The sequence below is a fragment of the Mustela nigripes genome, chromosome 1, assembly GCF_022355385.1.
Source record: "Mustela nigripes isolate SB6536 chromosome 1, MUSNIG.SB6536, whole genome shotgun sequence".
In the NCBI taxonomy this organism is placed as follows: domain Eukaryota; kingdom Metazoa; phylum Chordata; class Mammalia; order Carnivora; family Mustelidae; genus Mustela; species Mustela nigripes.
The window spans coordinates 164179290-164202381 of record NC_081557.1 but is presented as its reverse complement, the minus strand read 5'-3'; the positions used below and the strand labels follow the sequence as shown (position 1 = coordinate 164202381).

At 37.9% G+C, this 23092-nt stretch overlaps 1 protein-coding gene across 2 annotated transcripts in view; it reads left to right on the top strand.

Annotated features, from left to right (window-relative positions):
• The window catches only part of PPP3CA (protein phosphatase 3 catalytic subunit alpha), a 325865-nt gene that overhangs the window by 265098 nt on the left and 37675 nt on the right, over positions 1-23092 (top strand). For both annotated transcript variants that reach the window (XM_059376542.1, XM_059376531.1), the window contains exons 7-8: positions 2229-2306; positions 4741-4835. In XM_059376542.1, the coding sequence (XP_059232525.1) occupies positions 2229-2306; positions 4741-4835 (173 nt within the window). The remainder of the gene's footprint in view (positions 1-2228; positions 2307-4740; positions 4836-23092) is intronic.

Below are 23092 nucleotides of genomic sequence, written 5' to 3'. Positions count from 1 at the left end.
TTATGTATGCCTTTAAATTTCTAAAGATTTTCATCAAAATGAGTTCCTTCCAAGTAATAATACAAGTGTTCCTCACTTAATGCTATTAACCTAGCATATTGCTGCAAGGTTAATTTTATTTTCTTCAGATTACCGTTAAAAATCAGATATATATTTCCATGAGGGAAACTTTAAACACATAAGGGTATCAAACTCAGCATGAAGAAAATATATTAAAATTATGCTTTCATAAATCTAGTATAGGTTCTAACAAAAGGAAAAAATAAATTTAAAAAGTGCTGCCAAGCCTTTTGCCCAAGGACAAAAAGTGACAAACCTAGACAAACAACCTCTGTCTTTCAGTGGTACAACAAGACAATAAACTATCTTTTTAAGGAAGTATTTCAAGGGCACGAGAAATCAATGGCTGAAAGAGATAGGGAAGGAACATTTACTGGGTGCCACCCTATGCTGTCATCCATTGGCTGGGCACTTTATAGCTAAGTATGTCCAAACGTGCTGTTTTTTAAAGACCAACCTGTGTCTCAGCAATTAAGCTTTTTTTTGTTGACACACTGATCTCAAAGATGATATACTCACCTTTTCCTAGGGTAAGAAGTCTTTGAAGACACATGTAGGTCAACTCTTGGTCTAGGTACCGCTACGGACATATTTCCATGTGCATAGGCTGGGCCATCTTCTCCAGTCTGTAGGTTACACTAATGTTTAACAGTTACATGGTGTATTTACTGGAGTGACCTGGGACAACTAGGAAGTAAAGGCCTGATGAAGGTTTTTTTTTTTCTCTCCTTAGCAGATTGATAGAATATTCTAGAACACATATACATATGCATACAAATGCACATAAATGTGTGCAAAGGCACAAAGACTATTTTTTGTTTCAAATTCAGTTTTGCAAAGAACTGAATCCTTTTTATAATCAACATCTCTAATATGGTGTGCCATATTAATGTTTTTTTTTTTCCTTTTGATCAGGGAATTCTTACAAAATTTGTAACATAGAAACTATTTTCTTTTAAAGGTTTTATTTATTTGACAGAGATAGCAAGAGAGAGAGCAGGAATGAAGAGGAGAGAGAGAAGCAGGCTCCCCACTGAACAGGGAGCCCCACGTGGGGCTTGATCCCAGGACCCTGAGATCATGACCCAGGCTGAAGGCAGATGCTTAACCAACTGAGCCACCCAAGCACCCCTAGAAACTATTTTCATCTTCTCTTTTATAATAAATAATTTGAGTGACATACACTATTTAGTATTTCTTCAAAATATTATTTTGATATTTGATATTGATAATTATCATTGCTGAATTATTTCTCATAGTGCATGTAGTTTAGATTCTAGTGAGCTTCTGCAGTTTGTTTATATTAAAATGAGCATTAGTTTGCTGTCCCTTTATTTGAAACACCTAAACTGTATTCATTTTTATGACATACATTTATCTCATGAAAAATTTGTAGAGCAGAGACAATGTGATTGCCCAGGGTTCCACAAGTTCAGTTTATAATTTGAATTTCATTTTGAATACTGTTCTCCTCTTTGGTTTTGAGACTCCTTAACAGACAAAATCATCTTGATTATATATTTAATATTTTTATTAAGTCAAGGTAAAGCAGCAGTCTTAAGATACAGTTCTGTTGATCATATTTAAAGTACACAGTTTAAAACCTGTGAATTCAATAATTCACAGGTTTTAACAGAATCTAAAATTTAAACAGAATCTAAAATTCTGTTTAGATTTTGAGTGATATATCGGTTACTTTATTCTCGCCCACTCCCTAATTCAGTCCACTTGGTAGAGCACTCAGGCACGCACAGGCATCCAAATACAAATAGTGCTCTCTTGGAGAAAATCAAGATGGAGGTTTATATTTTCAATTCCATTCTCATGTTATATTGATGCTTCTGTTCACTTGTGCTTAAATGTAGACTTGATAATATTGATGTTTCCTGTGAGTGGACATTCCTCTAGTGTTGTTATATAATGGCCCGCGTTCTCTGTCCAATTCACGCATCTCCAGCCCTTTCTGATTATGTAAAGAGTAGAGCTGCAGGTGCTCTGTGCCACAGGGGAAAAGACCTGTCCTGAGAGCCGAGAGGCTTGTTTCATGAATGATGTACGTTTGATTACGTCTGATCGAATCACATAGGTCAGGATGTTACAGACAAATGTGCTACGCTTGACAACTTCATAACAGATGCTTCTTTCTCTTTTCTTTTTGTCTCTGGCAGTTACCCGGCTGTATGTGAATTCTTACAGCACAATAATTTGTTATCTATACTCCGAGCCCATGAAGCCCAAGATGCAGGGTGAGCAGTTTTGTGGGTTTATGGAAACCATGCATTGCCCCGGGTCACAGCTTCCTCGCTTCGTTCGGGCTGTGGAGGATTCCTTGTACTAGGCTCTCTCCCTGAAGAAATCAGTTCCTAAAATTGTCTTCTGATGACACAGATATGGCAGGGTCCTGGGGAATGAGTGGTCACAAATGTGTGGTAAAGTCCCCTTGAAAGTGCCTTTATGTTTAGCTTGAACAGGTAAGATTTTCAGCCGGCTTTCTTAACTTTTGTGGGTCCGTGTGCTCTCTTTCCTCTCCTGCTCTTCCCACTGTCCAGTAAGTGAGTACATTACCAGCAGCTTTTCAGTCTCGGTTGGTGATGTGAGTGAGAACTACACATAAATATTTAACAGCTACCGCACGGTGGACTCTTGTTGAAAGAATATCACTCCTGACCCCTGTGAAGTTTTAAAGGACAAAAGCAGAGGCATTTAAATGAGGGAGAAAATTCTATATTCTAACAAATGCACAAGAGGATTTTGTAATACACGGTAAATTTTAAAATTTAGGGTCCAGGGTTACTCTAATATTTACGATAATTGGTAGGCCGATTGTAAGGGCTTAGAAAACTAAGAAACATCCGATGTTCCGTTTGATAGTGCATTAAATCTGCATTAAGGAGGAAAAGGCGTAATGAGTTCTAGGATTTGAAGTCCACTGCCGTTCTCAGGAGGCTCTGAAAGGTATTGTTTGCCTTCAGATGCTTAAACTCGTTCCTCCATATTCTGAGTTTTCTGAAAGGGAGGAACACTTCATATTGCATAACCTGTGTGCTGAAATTAGGAATAGCGATGACCACATTCTGAAGTTAGCCCATATCTGATGATCCTAAGTCAAGGCCCAGCTTATGTTTCTTTTAAAATTAGCTTATTTCAAGCAATAATCAACAGGTATGAACTAATCCAATTCTGTGTATTCAGTGTGTTGTAGCTGAGCTTTGATATAACCTGTCAATAAGCCAACAAGCCAGGTCCTCAAATAATTTTTTTTTCTTTATTTTCCCCCCAACTTCAAAGGCAGTGGTTTCACCATGCTTTTTTGACTAACTGTCCCAACTGAACATTAAGCAGCTTTCTGTTAATCCCACTACAGACTTGTAATCATCTGCTTATTGGAAAATACTTTAAGTTCATGGGTTAAAATCAATTAGCATATTTGTTTGAAAGGAGCATTTGATTGATTAAACTGAGATTATGTCATCTAGTTTCTTTGTTTTCATTTGTTGTCAAGTAAGCCTACATAGCTAATCACCGTTTGTAATTCCAAGATACTAATATTGGGGGCGTTAATTATCTTTTACATTCTGATTTTTTTTCCACCAGCAGAGTTTAGTCCGATAAGCAAAATAAATACTTCTAGAATAGTTCAAAAGATTCTTGAGCGTATATTTTCTCCTAGGGAAAGTAGTATCGACATATTTGTGAAATTATAAATCTTAAGGTGGCTATTTATCTACCTAAAGGCAGATATTTGAGGTATTTTAAAACCCAACTAAAGTTGGTATGGTTAGTCAGCCAGAAATAACATGACCCAGAATACCCAAGAAATGATAAAATTTTGTTTTGCACTTTATAGGAAATTTTCTAAACTAATATTCCTAAAATCTGTTACATAGAAGTCATGAGATATATTTTCACCTTAATGGAAAAGAGCCAGAGTTTCCTGTATTTTTTGATTATTTGAGGACTAGAGTCCTATTTTTATCTAAGTAGAAGAAAAGTAACTGGCTTATTGGTTTATTTCCAAAGATCTCACAGATGTTCTGTTTCATTACTGATTGATTAAATATTACCCTGCTCAGACAGTAATCTTCAACCTGCAGATGCCAGAAGAGATTGGTAATAAATATAGTTCTAAAATAGAAACACTTTGAACATGTAAAACCCGTAGATTTAACTGCACATCTTTTGTAAAGCAAATTGCTTAGTCAAGACCATAACAGAATATTATAAATATTGTAGATAAATTGAATAATCAGCCCAGTTATTAGTGTGAAAGATTTATATATTGCTCTGCTTATTCAGTCTTATGTCAAAAATATTGGTACACTTCTAAAAAACGTGGTAGGTACAAGGATATCTTCATACAAAAAGGGACCTTCTTGTTCTCCATTGCACATGTGGATATGAATTATGATTTTGCCTTGAATTCCACCGTTCCCAGGCCTGTTAAACTTAGGAAAGACCTCTTTGGATATTATCCACCTGATTGTATGTTTTCATGGTTGACCTTGGGAGGAATCCTGTCTGTGTGTAACAGACTTTAGAGAGAAAATTTTGTTTAATGTTAAGTAATTGAGTTGTCTCGGAGTGATAAAACATAACTTGAATGTTTTATTTTGAATCTGTAATTTGATACCATCTTCCCCCCCATAATATCCTGTTGTAACTCGTCTTTATTGTGTTTAGGTATCGCATGTACAGGAAAAGCCAAACGACAGGCTTCCCTTCTCTAATTACAATTTTCTCAGCACCAAATTACCTAGATGTATACAATAACAAAGGTAAGTGGTTTTAGATCCCTCTTGCAGTTTTGCGTACCCTGTCTTGCAATGTTTCATTTGGGTTTGGTTTGAATGGTTGAATGGCTTGGTTTGAAGGATTTTTAGTCATTCTTTTTATTTCCTGGCTTTTTCATGTATTGCTGGATGCAAATTTTGTGATTGTCTTCAGAGTTACAGATTCAGTTGATCAGATGTGGAGCCCAGGCACTGTTATTGTTTAACTATTCTGCAGGAGATTCTAATGTATGGCAGGATCTACACTGAACTGCTCTGGTAGATAGAAGTTTTAAAAGAAATAATAATTGAAAGTAATCCAAAATCACACGTCTTAAAAAGGATGTGGCTTTCAATGAGAACAAGGTGATTGTGTATTTTAGGGCTTAGGAGACATGAGCAAAAGCTTTTGCTTCAAATTCAAGTTTAAATTGCATTTATTCAGTACCTACTGTGAGCCAGAGCATGTTCATTTATTTTTTTAAAAAATTGAATTAAACTTCAAAATAAATATCCTTAGCCCCCACCCCTTTTAGTATGCAGAATGGGTCTCTGTGGATAATTGCTTTGCCCCAGGTCACTCAGTTAGGTAGTAAAGAACTAAAATCAAACCCACGCCTTCTGGTTTAGCATCCTGTCCTTCCTTTATGAAACTCCATACTTGTGTGCCTAAAAAAGACCAGGAAACAAGAGGGCATTGTTTACTGACTCTAGAAAAGAGCGGAGGAGCAAGGGACACATTATCTTCTTTTATCAAGGTAATTTCTATATTCAGATGACACGGAGTGTTACAGGTGTGACGGAAAGGGGGATAAAATGTGAAAAAGCCATTAACTCTGGTTGGCATTGGTCTAGATAACATTCCTGCAGCATATCTGAGGGTGAGGGTGGCTTGCTGAGATCCTTGCCTCCCCGCCCCAACACCTCCCCAACACATCTGCGTTGTCCTATAGATACCTCACATGGCTGTCCCCACCCCATAGGCCAGAGAGACACACCTGCTGGGTGGGGTGGGATGGTCACACCACACAGTCTCTTACACCGCCATTTTGACTGTGTGGGCCCTCCTCTGTGGCCTTGGAGTGAAGTCACTATCAGAAGGCACTGTGACATTTCTGTCACAGCGATGGATGGCAGGAAGCAAGGGAGAGTTGTCCCCTGTTTCCTAGTTGCCTGATTTCTAGAAGAGGAGCTGTCTTTAGTACTCTGTGGCAAGAAGCATGTAAAGTAAAACAAACCGTGTTCTTGGTGTGCCCAGGGCTTATAAGCCAGTTGATGAATTAACACCTTTGGGTGATTTAATATAAATATAAGACACAGTGTCATTAAGTGAAGGTAAGAGAGTTAGCTTAGCTTAACCAACACTGAGTCGGTTGGACAAGGAATCATTTTTCTAGAGTGGTCAGGGAAGGCCTTGTTTAAGGTAAAACATGATCTGGACATTAAAGAATGGTGACCGTTTGATTAGAAAAAGAAAAATAGAATAAAATAAAGTCAACACCAGTGTTTCTGAATTAATTTTTTTTCTTTTTTTCTTTTTTTTTTTGCCAAACAAAATCTCAATCTTGAACCCTTTTGTATAAAAGCAGTAAGATTGAATTCCCTTGGATTGGAGGTGGGTTTTCATTCCAGAGAATTCCCCAGTGGTACCTGAAAGGCATGCAGGAACCCAGCCAGTCATCTTGCCTGTCCCATCATGATCCTACTATTCCCCAAAAGTATATACAGTCTGAACACTTATTTTCCTATTTCTTTATGGCATGAAAACAATTTTTTTTCTATTTCACCTAGTGAAAGGAGCACCCAAAAAAGTAATTTTCTTGACAGAGACCAATTACTAAGTAGCATGGACTATACATACAATTTTTTTTTAATGATTGAAAAAAAGTCAAAACAGTAAGAAAATAAAAAAGAAGAAGAAGAAGAAGATTGGGATTTCACTCCATAAAACAGACTTAAGTTTTTCCTCTCATTATAAGGCTGGGTAGCGGTTTTGCTTGAGACCAATGGCGATTTCTCCCACAGGATGCATTGCTTTTTTGTCTATGGTTCTGATTTAACAAGGCACGAACTTAAAAAAAAAAAAACAACAACAACAACAACAACAATAGACATGAGTGGATTGCAATCTTGGAGCCTTTGTAGTTCTCTTTCTGCGTTCTCTTGTGTTTAGGGTAGATCACAATCTCTCTGAAAGGGGAGGGAAGCATTTCATTTTGGGAACCTTTTCATAAAAGAAAAAATTCTCCTGAGAGAAAAAGATAAACTGATAGGAAGAAGAAATATATATTCTTCAGTTTGAGCATAATTTCAAAAGACTTTTGTGTAAAGTCTCTGAAGCACTTTAAAGCTATTATACTAACAGTGTGTACAGTATGTGGGAGTGGGAGTCAGTTATTCACGGCTGAAGTGAGGCTATTACTGTATTTGAATAAAATAAATGTTAACGAGAATTGTAAAAGGCAGTGCCAGAAAGCTGGGTTGCAAACTCCTTCAAAATATCATCAATGGAAAGAGAGCAGTGAAGAATCTCTAAGTTAACTGTCTGATTCTTAGAAACAGATGACCATATAAGGCTCTGGAGTTGTGTATAACCCAAGAATTAAAATATGATGCGATTTTTAAGCACCTGCAAATTAAGGCAGCAGCAAGAGCTCTTCAGCTACATGAGACAGTGAGAAAAATGGGTGTATTCTGCCATCTTAAAACGAATCCTAGGTGTGTGATCAGCTTCGTGTTTCAATGTCTGTAGGTTGTGATTAGTAGTTCATACTTGCCTTGCAATGAAAAGAGGCTTTCTAAAAGTAATGAGGACTGTGAGTGGCCCTTCCTTACTGTAGCCTACACTGATTCACCCCTCCTCCGGCCTCTGTCTCCTCACTCTGAGGACTCCTGCATCCTGTCTGGGCAGAAGATGGAGCGAGCTTGCGATCACAGCTCTGCAAGGAAACGCCAGCTCATTTACATGTATTGACACGCAGTGACATCTCTGCAAAAGGAGAAAAAAAAAATTTCTTCTGTGAATAATAGATGAAATTACCTTGCAACAAAATGCTGTGCGGTATTAAGATATTATCATCTTTGAATATTTTATGTTGCTATCATTATGCCACCTGTCAGTGGCTTCAGGGAAACTGACAGAAAAACACCCCATTCTCCTCAGCCTCTTACTTATAGTTTCACTTTGTGACTCGATCTACCTTTATAAACCATCTCACTGCTTCTTCCTGGGTGAACCCTTCGCTTTTAGAGAACTGCATTATTCCACTCATGGCCCTGTACAAATTGTTCCCTTTCACCACGTCTTTGCCCACATAACTTTTTTTCTATCTTGAATACTTGTCTCCCTCTTCTCTGCCCATCTAAATGGCCTGTTCTCAGATTCCAGTCAGTTTCTAAAGACTTCTCTCTCTCTCTCTTTTGTATTATTTCTGTATTTATTTTATTAACATATAAAATATTATTTGTTTCGGGGGTACAAGGTCTGTGAATCATCAGTCTGACACAATTGTTAAAGACTTCTATTGGTAGGCCTTCCCTGAGTTCCCGAAATACCAATCACTTGCCGTTGTATTTATCAATTAATTTTTTTTTTCTTGTTAGCTCTTCCTGTAGTTAGCATTGCTCTATCTTCCCAATGGATTATAATTAGTTTGAAGTGGGGGCTTTTTGGAGCATGTGATAAAGCCAGGTAGCATGCATTATACATGGTAGGCCATCAACACATTCATTGATTGAAGCATTTTCTTTCTGGAAATTAAATAGCAAGACAGTGCACCAAAGGGCCCTCCCAGACCCACAGAGCTCTACCTCGCTTTAAGTTACTGTTGTACCCGGTTATGATACGGAATTAAACATTTGCAGAGCACATAACCCCTTTGAATTGTTTTCCTCCTTTGAATCTGTAGCCCTAAGGGTAAAACAATTTTTATAATTACCCAAACCCACTGAACAGAAGAAAACTACAAGAATGACACATGCACACTGCTTCTGCTAATAATAGTAATAGTAATAATGAGAACAACAACAACAATAATAATAATATGCCAGAGCGCCTGGGTGGCTCACTCAGCTAAGCATCTGCCTTTGGCTCAGGTCGTGATCCCAGGGCCCTGAGATTGAGCCCCACATCAGGCTCCCTGCTTAGCGGGGAGTCTGCTTCTCCCTCTGCTGCTCCCCCTGCTTATGCTCTCTGTCTGTCAAATAAATAACATCTTCAAAAATAATAATAATAATAATAATAATATGCCACCTGTAAAAATGACTTCAATCTCATCCACTCACCACTGCAACAAACCATTACTGAGAGCTTAAGTATAGTAAGCACTGTGCTAGGTGCTGCACTAGATTGGCATCTTCCTTCACCCTACTTGGTTTTTTAACTTGGTGGTGAAATAGATGTTAAATAAGGAATTCCATCAATAATGATTCAGACGTACTTGGAAAATACTACAAAGAAAGAAGTGGTATTAAGTGAGAGTGGAAACTAGTCCGTGGAGACCAAATGATAATAATAATAAGCTTAACTGAGGAAGTGACATGAAAGCAATCTTAAGAGTAAAATCTTTCCATATCGAGAAATAAGAGGCAAATGTGAACTCTGCTTTAGTTTGGCCAAAAATTATAACGAACTTCTGGAAAAATGTGTTTTAAACCTTGATCTCTCTAGCGATATACCTGTGCTTCAGAGTAATCTAGAGGAAATAACACAAGGTTGCCAGTTCCCTGTAGTTTAGATGAGTGTGGGGGGGGCGATGATGGGTGGATGGATATACAATATGGATATAGAGAAATACAAATATACATACCAGGGGTATACACTCAGTTCCAGGAAGAGCTACTGATAGTAAAACTAAGTAATTAAATAAAATTTATTAAATGAAATGTATTTTGGATTTGAGAAGAAAAACCTAAATGGCAACCCCACTTAGTAATTAAGACCAAAGATTAAAAATGAAGGGGAAGAAAATTAATTCAGTATTAAAGTAGGTTAAGGAAGAGAGATTTGCAAAATTGGGTTTCAAGGATAAGACAAGAAAAGCATCGTATGTTAAAATCCTAACATGAAAAGTCTACCCTTTTTCATGGGGAAAAAAAAATGTGTTATGATGGTTTGGACTTTTAAACTAGGAAAATTGATAGAATTACTTTAAAAAGCATATTAACCCTACCAAAACTTGACACAGTCAACATCCTCAAATACTTTCCTTCAAATAGTAGTCATGATCTTCAGAAGTACCATTTATAAATAAAGAGAAAATTTATGGCTTGGCACACTGTCATAAAGGGAGGATTGAATTCCTCCTGTAAGAAACCAAGGGAAGAATCTTTTTTTTTTTTTAATTTTTTTATTTATTTGACAGACAGAGATCACAAGTAGGCAGAGAGGCAGGCAGAGAGAAAGGGGGAAAGCAGGCTCCCCACTGAGCAGAGAGCCCGATGTGGGCCTGATCCCAGGACTCTGGGATCACGACCTGAGCTGAAGGCAGAGGCTTTAACCCACTGAGCCACCCAGGTGACCCCAAGGGAAGAATCTTATTGGCAGTCATGATGTGGACACACAGGAGCAAATGCAATGTGTCTGAAGTCAGCTCACCTTGGTCCCCTGCTGTCTAGTGTGAGCACTCAAACCTCAGCGACAACATCAATGCCGTGGGCTGCCAGCTTTGAGAACCTCATTTCTTTCTTCCTTTTTTCTTTTCTTTTTTTTAAGATTTTATTTATTTGACACAGAGAGAGAGCACAAGCAGGGGGGGGGCGGCATAGCAGGGAGCCCCTTATAGGACTCAATCCTAGGATCCTGGGATCCCAGGCTCATGACCTAAGCTGTCCAGGTGCCCGGAGAACCTCATTTCTTATCCTAGCATAGTTCTTTCATACCAATACCTTGTTTCAGCTTTTAGGAATTGTGTTCACAAACTTAGTGGTATGTGGCACCTGCCTGGTTCAGGAGCCAAACGCAAAACCAACTAGATCCTTATCCTGGGCAAAAAAAGGGAGATGGTTGGGGGCAGGGGAGGGGCGCTGTCTCTGGAAAGGAGTAGAATTCATGCCCAGGCAACCCTAAGTTAGAATCGTAGTGTCTTCCTCTATAACATGCCAAAATCTTACTTCCCTACAAAACTGAGCACATTTTATAAGTAGGAAACCATTTCTGTAGAACCTGAGAACCTGAGAACCTCTTATCTATGGGAATAAGCTTTAGCTTGACATCAACATTTTTAAAGCATGTTTTAGACCTTTACAACCACAGGCATAAATATGATCATTAGTGCTTTACAAGGTAGGTAAAATTAATCGAGAGATTTTATCCAATGGCCACAATTTTCACAGCTTTTACTTTTCTCCTGCCACCGTATCAAATCTAAAGATCCTCTTAATTGGTCCTGAGCAACTGTTTGCCAAGATCACTTTTCTCAATATACGAAATATAAGTATATATACATGGTAGCATTTTGTTATTCAATATTTGCTAGCAAGTTGTAGACTATGTGTTTTTCTTGTTGTTACCAATGCAAAACAATAAGTAAGAGAAGTCCCATTGAAAAATAGTAATTCCTTCCTTTATTTAGTAAGCATTTTTATTCTAAAAAAAAGTTTATTCCTTACCCAAATGAGTATTGTTTTACACACATTGGAAAAATAATTTCTTTATAATGATTATTAAATCTAGGACAGTCTGTGGACAAATGATATGGAATCTACACCCTCACAGAGGAGCAACGTGGAAAACATTAAGAAAACTCTTAGCATTAGCTTTTTGTATTATCAGTATGAGGTAGTAGAAAAGAAATCTATGTAGACATTTAAGGCTGAAGAGAACTTTCAGTTGGGAAGTTTTGATTGGTTGTCAGAGAAATCGCCCCTCTGAGATGAATGGAGTGAGGGGCAGAAAACCCTTTCGTATATGAAATTAATCTAACTGTGATTATAATTTCTTATACTATTATCATTATCGTTGTCACCTTGAGTGCTACAGCTTGGTATATTTTCGTTAAAGTCTTAGGCTGGTAATAATATATTTAGTAAATGTAAATATTTCCCTCCAGTTGGGATAGCATGTGCACAAATGTTACTTACTTTATTCATGCAACTTGCATATAATAATAATAATAATAATAATGTAATAATAGAACATTTACTTTGTGCCAGACACTGCTCTAATTTTCCGTGTGTAAATGCATTTAATCTTTCAACACTCCATGAATTACATTCTAATCATGATTTTACTGATGAAAATCTAGGGCGCAGAGAGGTTACACACTTTCGCCAAGGTTCACACAACCTGCAAAAGGATTGAAATTGAAACTTGGCAGCCTGACGCCAGGGCTCGCAAGTTAACCTCTGTCTGTGTTCTTTTAGGTCAGCTTTGTTATCTGCAAGTTTTCGGGGCAGTGTTTGTCCCAATCTCCTGTTCAACTCATGGCTCCATTATGTTGAGGTGACTAACTGTTCTTCAATAAGAAAAGAACAGCTTTTGAAATGAAGTCATTTGTTATCCCTTTAAAATTACATGAATGATATACATTCAAATATATACATTACTAAAAGAATGGGGTATCTCTTATGTTCTTCTCAAATAAATGATTTCTCTCTTTAAAAAGTGTCCCTTAGGTACTTAGACTCTTGCTTTTGTTCATTTAGCTCCATTGCGAAAGTGTCATTGCTGGAGGTCACTTTCTAATTAGATATTTTTGTCCAGTCGTCCACTTGCTTACACTGAAGCATTAATAGGACAGGATAAAACAGAAAACCCATCAAGATTTAATATTTAAGAATTACCCTGAGTATATGTTTTAATTGAATGCATCCTCAGTATCATTGCAATGACAAATAAACTTCTTGGTTGCGTAGCCATCATTGCTACATAATCACCGATTTTGGCAGTGAAGCAATTGTGGAACTTCCCTAAGTAAGTAGTAACTCAGTGAGTGAGGTAATCCCTGCTTCTCAGAGTGTCGCCTATAGAATTAGAGGATTGAGCTCTCGAAGTTATACAAGACCTTAAACAAAGATGAAGACAGGATCTGGATCAATGCTAAATCCTCCCTGCAGGTTCATTGGCAAGTCCTGCTGCCAGTTGAAGGGGATCAGCTGGGGGATGTGTCCTGAGGTGTTGCATTCCGTCTTCTGACAGATGGTTAGAAGATTCTTAGACTGAACTGAAACCTATTTCTCTAGAAATCAAATTCTCTGTAAAGCATTTAATAGGAGGAAAAACAGGGACAATCTACATAATGCTAAAGACCCAAATCATGGGCGTATCACTTGCTCTTCTTTGTCTGGAAGTTCTAGATCTGCAAGAAACTTGACCTGCCAATGTCAAAAAGTCTGCAGCGATCTTACTTTCCACAGAAAATATCAAAGATATGGGCTTAATATTAACTCCGTGCCAAGGGTATCTTGGAGATAGCAACCTAGAACCATAGCAAGCTCAGGGCTTAATACCAAGTACAAGCTGGAAGGTGAAAAGGGTGTTCTGTGATTGCATACAGATACTGCCAGTATTCCAGGTACCTCCTGCCCAGGTATCCTAGTGCACAAGGAGCTTACAAGTGTCGACCACATTGAATGAGAGCAAGGCATAGGCACAGTGCCTTCTAAGGCCATGCCCACTTCTCTAGCAGTTTAAAGCTTCAGCTAAACCTTTTTCTCTCATTTACTATAGTGGCTTAAGCCTTATTTCTAGCATTATAACTAATGCTAATACGTATTAGAACTTAAAGATAAAACTGGTAAAGAACTCATAATTCATTCTTTCCTCTTGGCTTAGCAAAAAATGCCTAAAGTTCTCTATGTGAAATTGTAACGTAGAAAAAATTCACACTGTTTCACTGGACTTGAACTGATTGCAAGGATCAGTTTTCAGCCCAGACTCTCCAGATGTTAGTATTTCGATGTGATTAGGTGGGAATTATAAAATGGCAATGTGATAAACATAGATAGCTATCTCTTCCTTGAAGAATTTGAAACTGCATCATGATACTTTGTGTCTTTCAGGTGCCAGATATTTTATCTAATCATATATATTATCATGTATATTAATCCCATATATCATTTTATTTGGTCTTCATACTTTGAGAACAACAGAACAGGTCATAATTTTTCCTACTTTACAAGTTTAGAAGGTAAAGCTCAAATCAGGAGAAATATTTGCCCAAGTTCATACAGTTACTTTGTGACAGAGCCAATACTGTTTCCACTCTTGTCTAATTAAGAGACACTTTGGCAATTTTAAAACAGGGCTTAGCCTCCGAAGTGACATACTATCTTTCTTCTGAATTCCACATACTGTTCGTATGTGGTTAGTTCTATTTTTAGCCTCATGAGAAGTTACATGTTTTATGTTCTGGAAAACTTTGTTTTTACTTTTTCTTTGCCTGCCTGCCTTCTTTCTGTCATTCCTGTCTTTCTCCATCTTGTCCTTCCTTTCTCTCTTTCCTTTCCTTAGACCTTTTCTTTGACCAACATTATTAAGCACCAACCATGTGCCAGGTACAGTGCAAAGCACCGTGAAAGGAAAAAAGTGATCTTGCCTTCTTCATCCCTTCCATCATTTTCCTTTTATTAACTTACCCAAATTCTGTATTTGAATAATGGGCTTCTTCAAAATTTACTAACATAATATTAAAAAGAGAACCATTATACACACACACGAGTACACACACAATCATAAAATTGACTCATACTATTTCATAGATATATCTGCTACAGTCTCTTTCCTTCACGTACATAGAATACCATCAACCAAGTTTTTTTTTTTAAGATTTTATTTATTTATTTGACAGAGAGAGATCACAAGTAGGAAGCAGGCTCCCTGCTGAGCAGAGAGCCTGAAGTGGGGCTCAATCCCAGGACCCTGGGATCATGACCTGAGCCGAAGGCAGAAGGTTTAACCCTCTGAGCCACCCAGATGCCCCTCATCAACCAAGTTTTATGTAGGACACTTACAGCAAAGTAATAAGGTACCATGAAGGATGAGTGTACAAGGTAGGAGGAGCTGGTAAGGACTAGATATGTGCATAAGAGGATTATATAGAGTAACACACATGTGCGTATTTTGAAAAATACAAAATCATTAGCTCATAGCTTCAAAGAAATTATATATACCTATTGTTCATATTTATTAATAATAAAGTACTTCAAATTGATTGAAATTCAGTCACTACATGGAAGTTATTGAGAAGTTGCCAGTGAGAGACCCTATGTACTAAATCAAGCAATTTAAATACTAAATTTCTCAAGGAACCCAGAATGAAGAATGTCATTAAGACAAAATTACCTAAAAATGAAGACTTAAAATCTGCCTCCATAAATGACTGAACACTCACTTTTGTCATCAGTCTTATGAACTATAGAGTAAAAGTGAGTTATAAGTTGTAGTCCTTGCTCACCAAATACAGCAACCCTCATGAATTAATAAATTTCCCTTAGCCTAGGTCACTAGTAATAATGAAAAGAATCTTTTTAAAACAAAATACACCTGGCAAGTACAGGACATTGAGGGAAAAACAAGGAAATGAGAGTTAGAAGTCAGGTTTCAAAATGTAAGGAATCATAGAAATGGTGTTTATAGATGCTATAATATGTACTACAAAAACTATACATATATGTCTTCTCAAAATCCTTAAGGAAAATTGTACCTTAAAAAAATAATATTGGGAGGGAATAAGTGAAACAAGACAGGGCCAGGAAAGGAGACAAACCGTAAGAGACTCTTAATCTCAGGAAACAAACTGAGGGTTGCTCGGAGGTTGGGGGGTAGAGGAGGGATAGGGTGGCTGGGTTATGGACATTGGTGACCATATGTGCTATGGTGAGTGCTGTGAATTGTGTAAGACTGATGATTCACAGACCTGTACCCCTGAAGCAAATAATACATTATATGTTAATAAAAGAAAAAAGTAATCTCTATGGGAAAATACAGATTTTTAAAAATGTATGGTATCTCTCCCAGAATCAAAGAAACACTTTCATGCAGCATACAGCAAAATCTTAAAATATTGGCAAAGAACATTGTAAGTATATAGGTATATAGGTACTATCTCAAGAATTTTATCCATGTGGGGTGCCTGGGTGGCTCAGTGGGTGAAAGCCTCTACCTTCAGCTCAGGTCATGGTCCCAGGGTCCTGGGATCGAGCCCCGTATCAGACTCTCTGCTCAGCAGGGAGCCTGTTTCCTCCTCTCTCTCTGCCTGCCTCTCTGCCTACTTGTGATCTCTGTCTGTCAAATAAATAAATAAAATCTTTAAAAAGAAAAAAAAGAATTTTATCCATCAAGACATCATGTCTCCTTCTGTGATGGTAGGACTTTGCCAAAAGAACTCATTGATGCTAGTTTTCCTGCTGGGGTATCTATAGTCTACAGGTGGCAGAACTGAAATTTTAAAAATAATAATAATTAATTAATTAACTATTAATTCTTGGGTCTCTCATGCGTTTTCCCCCCCTTCTTTTTCTGGTTGTTTTATAATGAGTCTAGAGTGCCACCATTTGCCTTTTTCTCATCTTTTCTGTCCCTCTGTCCCATCTTTTGAAGATGGGCGTGGATGGTCATTTAGAGTTAAGGAGAAGGAAAATATTATTAGAATTCATTATTTCCATTCTTTTGACCTCTCCTCTCCTCTATTGAAAATAGCACTAGTGGTGCTGAGAAAGCCTGAGAAGTATGCTGGGAGCATTACATTGCTAATCTAAAGGCTTTCAGAAAAGACGCTTTGTATTCCTCTTGGAATCCACTTGAAATGTGTTGAACCCATGGTTTGGTGAACCAGTTAATCTTGCTCGCAGTATGTCGCTAACTTCTCTTAAATTAGAAGGTCTGTTTGGATATTTCTGTTTTGTTTTGTCTTGTTTTTTTTTTTTTTTTTTCACTCATTGCCCTATCATCATCCTCCCTGATGATGACAATTATAAAGATGTTGTGAAATATTACCGAGTTCTTAAGAAATACTGGTTTTTGTGTCTCATCAGAATCTCAAATTTTAAGTAGGGGAAACCCCTTTAATTTACAAATTTGGATATGGCCTAGCATTTAGTAAACAGAGGAATGATTTTGTTCTTGGGTTTCAGTCTATTCAGGGCACCTAGTTGTGGCATTAAAAATAATAGAGGTCCAGTGGCTCTTCTCTATTTTCAAGTAGGAGCTGTCCTATCTTGTGCACGGCATGGCTTCCATGTTTACACTGGGTTCTACAGGTGCAGTAAAAACGATTACATAACTTTTAGACCATAACTGACATCAGAGAAAGATCTGGCAGTCAGACCTCCAGACTCATGGGGATTAGTATTCTTTCCATTGTATTGTCCTGTCTATTCTTCACAAGTGCATGTGCAACAGACGAGCACTTTTTTCTATGCAATCTGGTCCACTCTAAATTTGGCTAATAACGCAAGGTCTGTATATATGTCATCATCCCTCTCCAGGCCTCTGATGTACTGTTCAATGACAGGAGGTCATGTATAATTGCCTGTGAAATAGTGAGATTTCTTGATGGTAGACTTTGTTCTTTCTCTGTTTCTCAGACAAGGTCTCAGGAGTTGGTCTCGAGTGATTCTTGAAGTACAACCATTTGTATTATTTATACTGCACTGGAGATAAATGTCTTTCAAGTACTTCAGAGAACAGCACACTGTTAGGGCTCTAGTTGAGTTTTGTAATCCCAGTGACAGTTAGAGGCAGGTGGCAGGGGCGGACGTGGGAGGTGGAAGATGAAATGTTAACTGTGAATTTCGTGACTATAGATATTTGGGACTGTTTTGGTTTAAAGGGCTTTTTTTCCACGTATTTTTCTGAAATACACACACACACACACACACACACATATATAATACAAAATAATAAAAATTCATGAGTAATCTATTAATGTGAGGTTATTTGGGAAGTATTTGTGCATGAATATTTTATGTCACTGAAGAAAAAGAATACATATTGGTGCATTTGCATTTTTATGTTAATTATTCTTTTTTTAACCTATAGAAAAGTAGGAAAATGTTCTATAAATAGCTTCTAGAATTACTGAAAATATTAATCAATAATTGCTTTAATGATGAGGTCTTTGTCCCAGAAGTTTGTTGTTATTCAGATCTAGAAGTAGAAGTAGTCATATAAATTTTCTAGATAAAGTTAGGGGAGGTAATTGAGACCTCAAAACATTAAGTCACCTTGGGTCTTGTGAGTATTAAATGAGAGAACCCATCTAGCAGTCGGGGTTCCTGGCCCTCCAATTCAGTGCTCTTTTGTTTTTTTACAAAGAATAAATGTGGAAGGAGAATCTGTCCAAAACTTGTCAGACATTGAATGATTGGTGCAGTTAGTTTGAGAATATCATGGAATTCTAGAAAGAATAAGGACTTTAGATTCAGGCCAAAACTGAATTTAACTGCTTCTCGAGTGTGACCTTGGGCAAATAACGTCTCTGTTTGCTTATTTTCAAAATGCAAATGATTAAGAACGATTTTTGAGGGATATTGTGAAGATTTGTGATTCTGTTTTGTGAAGGACCGAATACAGTGCCTGGCATATAGTAGATGGTTAGTAAATGTAGCCACTGTTAAAATGTTATTATTTCTGATGTTAATAAACAAAAAGGGAATCTGAAAAAATGTTTGTTTTATCAGGCACTCCAATAAATTGTGTTTAGTCAATGTTGAAAGAATAAATGCTTTCTCTCACCAGCTACAAAACAGAACTTCCATTTTATCTATAGAGCAACCCGTACCCTCAGTTTTAAATGTGCATCATATTTCATTTTCTCAAATATGTATTTTGGCAAAAGCTAAAACATCTTTAATTATGAATATGATATTCAAAGTTAAATTACTATGACCACTAGGACTAGACTTCATTCATCCATTTATAATTTGTAAGAGACGGAAGGGAATGGTGGGGGGTGATGGATTTGATGTCAGTGAAAGCTGAGTTTAGATAGGAGTCCGTTCATCCAGTCGCTGGCTGCATGATCGTGAGCAAGCCGCTTCACTTCTCAACCACGATTCCTTAGATTATAACATAAAAGCAGTCACACCCGCCTCTCAGATTTGTAGTAAGGATTAAGTGAGATATTTTGTAGAGCGTCTCCCTAAGCCTCTCCTTATCCTCCAGGGCGCTGTGAGTTATAACATCTATTTTCCTTCTTCTTGCTGTGCCAACCTAATGCCAATAAAAAGGGTTGGGGGCACTTAGAGAAGAAATTATTCTTCAAAAAGACAACGTAGGGGGGGCGCCTGGGTGGCTCAGTAGGTTAAAGCCTCTGCCTTCAGCTCAGGTCATGATCTCAGGGTCCTGGGATCGAGCCCCGCATCGCATCGGGCTCTCTGCTCAGCGGGGAGCCTGCTTCCTCCTCTCTGCCTGCCTCTCTGCCTACTTGTGATCTGTCTGTCAAATAAATAAATAAAATCTTAAAAAAAAAAAAAAAAAAAGACAACGTAGGGATACCTGGGTGGCTCAGTCAGTTAAGTGTCTGCCTTCAGCTCAGGTCCTGATTCCAGGGTCCTGGGACTGAGCCTTCATTGGGTTCCCTGCTTCACAGGGAGCCTGCTTCTGCCTCTCCCTCTGCCCCTCCCCCTGCTTGTGCTTGCTCTCTCTCTTTCTGTGTCAAAAACACAGACAAAAGACAAACTTAGATCCTTAAAGATAATTTGGAATTTGTGAGGATACACTCCTGCTACGAATATGCTGTATCCAAAAATAGTAAAGACCTTTTCAACGGAGCTGGTATTCAGGCAGTACTCAGCAAAGATGGGGAATACTTCACCTTTTCCATCTGGTGGATCAGAAGTATGGATATGGTAATTTGCCATGATTCTTTAACTTTGCATGCCTTTAATACTGTACGAGTGTATCCTTAGGCCGAGTGTCATATGGCATAAATGACAGGATAACTTAAAGAAGAAGGGGTGTATGGAAACACGTGCAGGCTTCAGCATTCTGTGGGAAGAAGAGAATAACTCCCTTCATGTCAATGTTGACTGCACTATCTGTGTTCCTTGTCCCCAAAGTGTCATGATTCTGTTCCCTGGAACCGGCTGGCAAGCCAGAAATATGATTCAAAGCAAAGACCATCCTGTTCTTAAGTAAGATTTTAGTGAACTGCAAGCTGCTGAAAACATCAACATATTATTAGGTTACAATATGAGATATATAATATCCAAATTACAGGAGAAAAATAGATCCTCCTCATATTCTACATTGATTAAACCCACCAAAAAGATTCTATTCGTTCTGGGCCACACTTTTATAGGGGTATTGCCAATGTGGCATGTTCCCAGAAAAAGGATGAGCAGGATGAGGAAAAGTCACTAAAAGCCATCCCATCTGAAGTAGAGCCAAAGGGAATAGAAAGAATTTTCCTGAAAAAAAATTTTTTAAGAGAAATACCAAGATCAATCCTTAACTTCTGAGCATCTATATTTAAAAGGTGGTACGGGGTCTTCTGGGTGGCTCAGTGGGTGAAGCCTCTGCCTTCAGCTCAGGTCATGATCTCAGGGTCCTGGGATCCAGCCCTGCATTGGGCTCTCTGCTCAGCAGGGAGCCTGCTTCTCCCTCTTTCTCTCTCCCTGCCTCTCTGCCTACTTGTGATCTCTGTCTCTCAAATAAATAAATAAAATAAATAAAAATAAAAGGTGGTATGTAAGGACGCCTGGGTGAGTCAGTTGGTTAAGCGTCTGCCTTTGGCTCAAGTCATGATCCCAGGGTCCTGGGATCAAGTCCTGCATGAAGGAGCCTGCTTCTCCCTCTGCCTGCTGCTCCCCGCCCCCGACCCTGTTTGTGTTGTGTCTCTCTTTCTCTGAGAAATAAATAAATAAAATCTTTAAAAAAAATGTTAAATACTGTGAAGTGTGTAAACCTGGCGATTCACAGACCTGTACCCCTGGGGATAAAAATATATGTTTATAAAAAATAAAAAATTTAAAAAAAATTTAAATAGGTGGTATGTGAAACACAAAGAAACATGAAGCTTGTTGCATGACACTTCTCTTTAAAGATCTGGAAGTTATGTCTTAAAGACATAGAAGAATGGCTGAGATCAAAATTGAATAATAAATGCAATATAGAGGTGTAAGTCAATGACTTTTGGAATTCAGAAGAAGTTTAAGATTATGTCCACTAGAAGAAATCAGAAAATATTTCACTGGAGGGGTAGAGTCTGGACTGGACACCACAGGATGGAAAAATCGGGGTACTCAGCAGTTTCTAAGAAAATATTCCAGGTGAGGGCACCTGTGTGGCTCAGTTGGTTAAGCGTCCAAGTCTTATCTCAGCTCAGGTCTTAGACTCAGGTCTTGATCTCAGGGTCATGAGGTCAGCAGTGAGCTCCACACTAGGCATGGAGCCTAGACACCTGCATATACATACGTGTTTATATATATGTATATACATGTGTATATACACACATGTACATATACATATTTATATGTACATATGTATATTCCAGGTGGAGGAGCAAATGCAGTTACGAAAGCAATGCTATGTGAAAGATGTTGTTAAGTAAGAAGTTAATGCAAGGGCTCAAACGTAGTAAACTTTTGGCAGCTTTTCAAAAAACAGATTTTGAAGGGCTGTCTTTATTATCTGTAATCAAGTGCTACAATGTAAAAAAAAATAATGAAAGGGTTGATTTCTCTATGTTTTAAACCCCTAAACAAAACAAGACAAAACCCATTTGATATCATCTAGAATTTCTTCAGTAATTTCCACTAATGTAATGCTAATCAGGCCATGAGAGGATAATAAAAGTAAAATCTTTCCAAAGCTCAAGAAGGTATTATGTGAGAGTTTTGTTCTTCATATTTAAAAGATTGTCATTTAGAATCAGAAGCATACTTGTTTTGTATTTTTCCAGAGGGTAGATTTGGATCAGTAAATGGTAAGGAAGTTTTCAACTCAACTTGAGAACTTCCCACAATTTAAAACTGTCTATCCATAGAACAGATGATGCCGTTAAAGCATGTAGCTTTTCCTAAATTGAAAGTAGAGAGAGTCAATTATCATATGGTTTCACTTACTTATGGAGAATAACAAATAACATGGAGGACATGGGGAGATGGAAAGGAGAAGGGAGTTGAGGGAAATTGGAAGGGGAGGTGAACCATGAGAGACTATGGACTCTGAAAAACAATCTGAGGGTTTTGAAGGGGCGGGGGGTGGGAGGTTGGGGGAGCCAGGTGGTGGGTATTGGGGAGCGCACGTATTGCATGGAGCACTGGGTGTGGTGCATAAACAATGAATTCTGTTACACTGAAAAGAAATAAATAAAAAAAAGAAAAGAAAAGAAAGTAATCAGAATAAAAAAGTAGCTACATTCTTTCATGATGACTACTTGATAACACTGTATTGTGTAATTGAAATGTGCTAAGAGAGTAGAACTTAAGTTTCTGTCTCTCTGTCTCTGTCTCTGTCTCTGTCTCTCTCTCTCTCACACACACACACACACACACACACACACACACACACGATAACTAAGTGAGGTGATGGATGTGTTCATTAACTCAACTGTGGGAGCCGTTTCACAATATACACATAAATCAGATCATTATGTTGTATACTTTCACTACATTACCATTTATTATATCTCAGTTATACCTCTATAAGGCTGAAAAAAAAATGTGGGAAATTATATGGGGCTCCTGCTTGATTAAAGCTCCAGCTTGGGAAAAAGTTCAACTAAAAAAAAAAAAAAAAGTACTCACAGAGGGGTTCTTTGCTGGCTCAATCAGCAGAGCACGCAACTCCTGATCTTGGGGTTATAAGTTCGAGCTCCATGTTTGCTGCAGAGATTACTTAAAAATGAAATAAGAAAGGGAGAGAGAGAGGGGAGGGAGGTAAGAAGAAAGGTAGGAAGAAGGAAGGAAGAAGGAAAAAAGGAAGAAAGAGAGAGAAAGAACTCACAGAGACCTACTAAACTTGTATCAGGATTGTTATAGAATGAATTTCTGAATCTGTTTGCAAGTGTGACTAGTGATGTTCTTAGGATCTCTGCAACCATAACTTTCTATGTAACTGTGTATTTAAGCTACAGACACCATGCAAAGCAGAGTGAAATTCAGGGGCAGATTCATTTTCCTAAGTCATGGGTGGTTCATTCTTTTCAGAAGTCAAGGGTGAAGTCAGATACCAGTATAAAATTTTGTGCAGGATTCAATCCAGACACTTTATTTTATTAAGTCAAGAATGCAATCTAATTTAAACTACTGCGTACAACCATTGTGAGTTCTACTGGGAAATGTGTGGTTTTCTTTTTTCTTTAAGCGTAGAAGTAAAT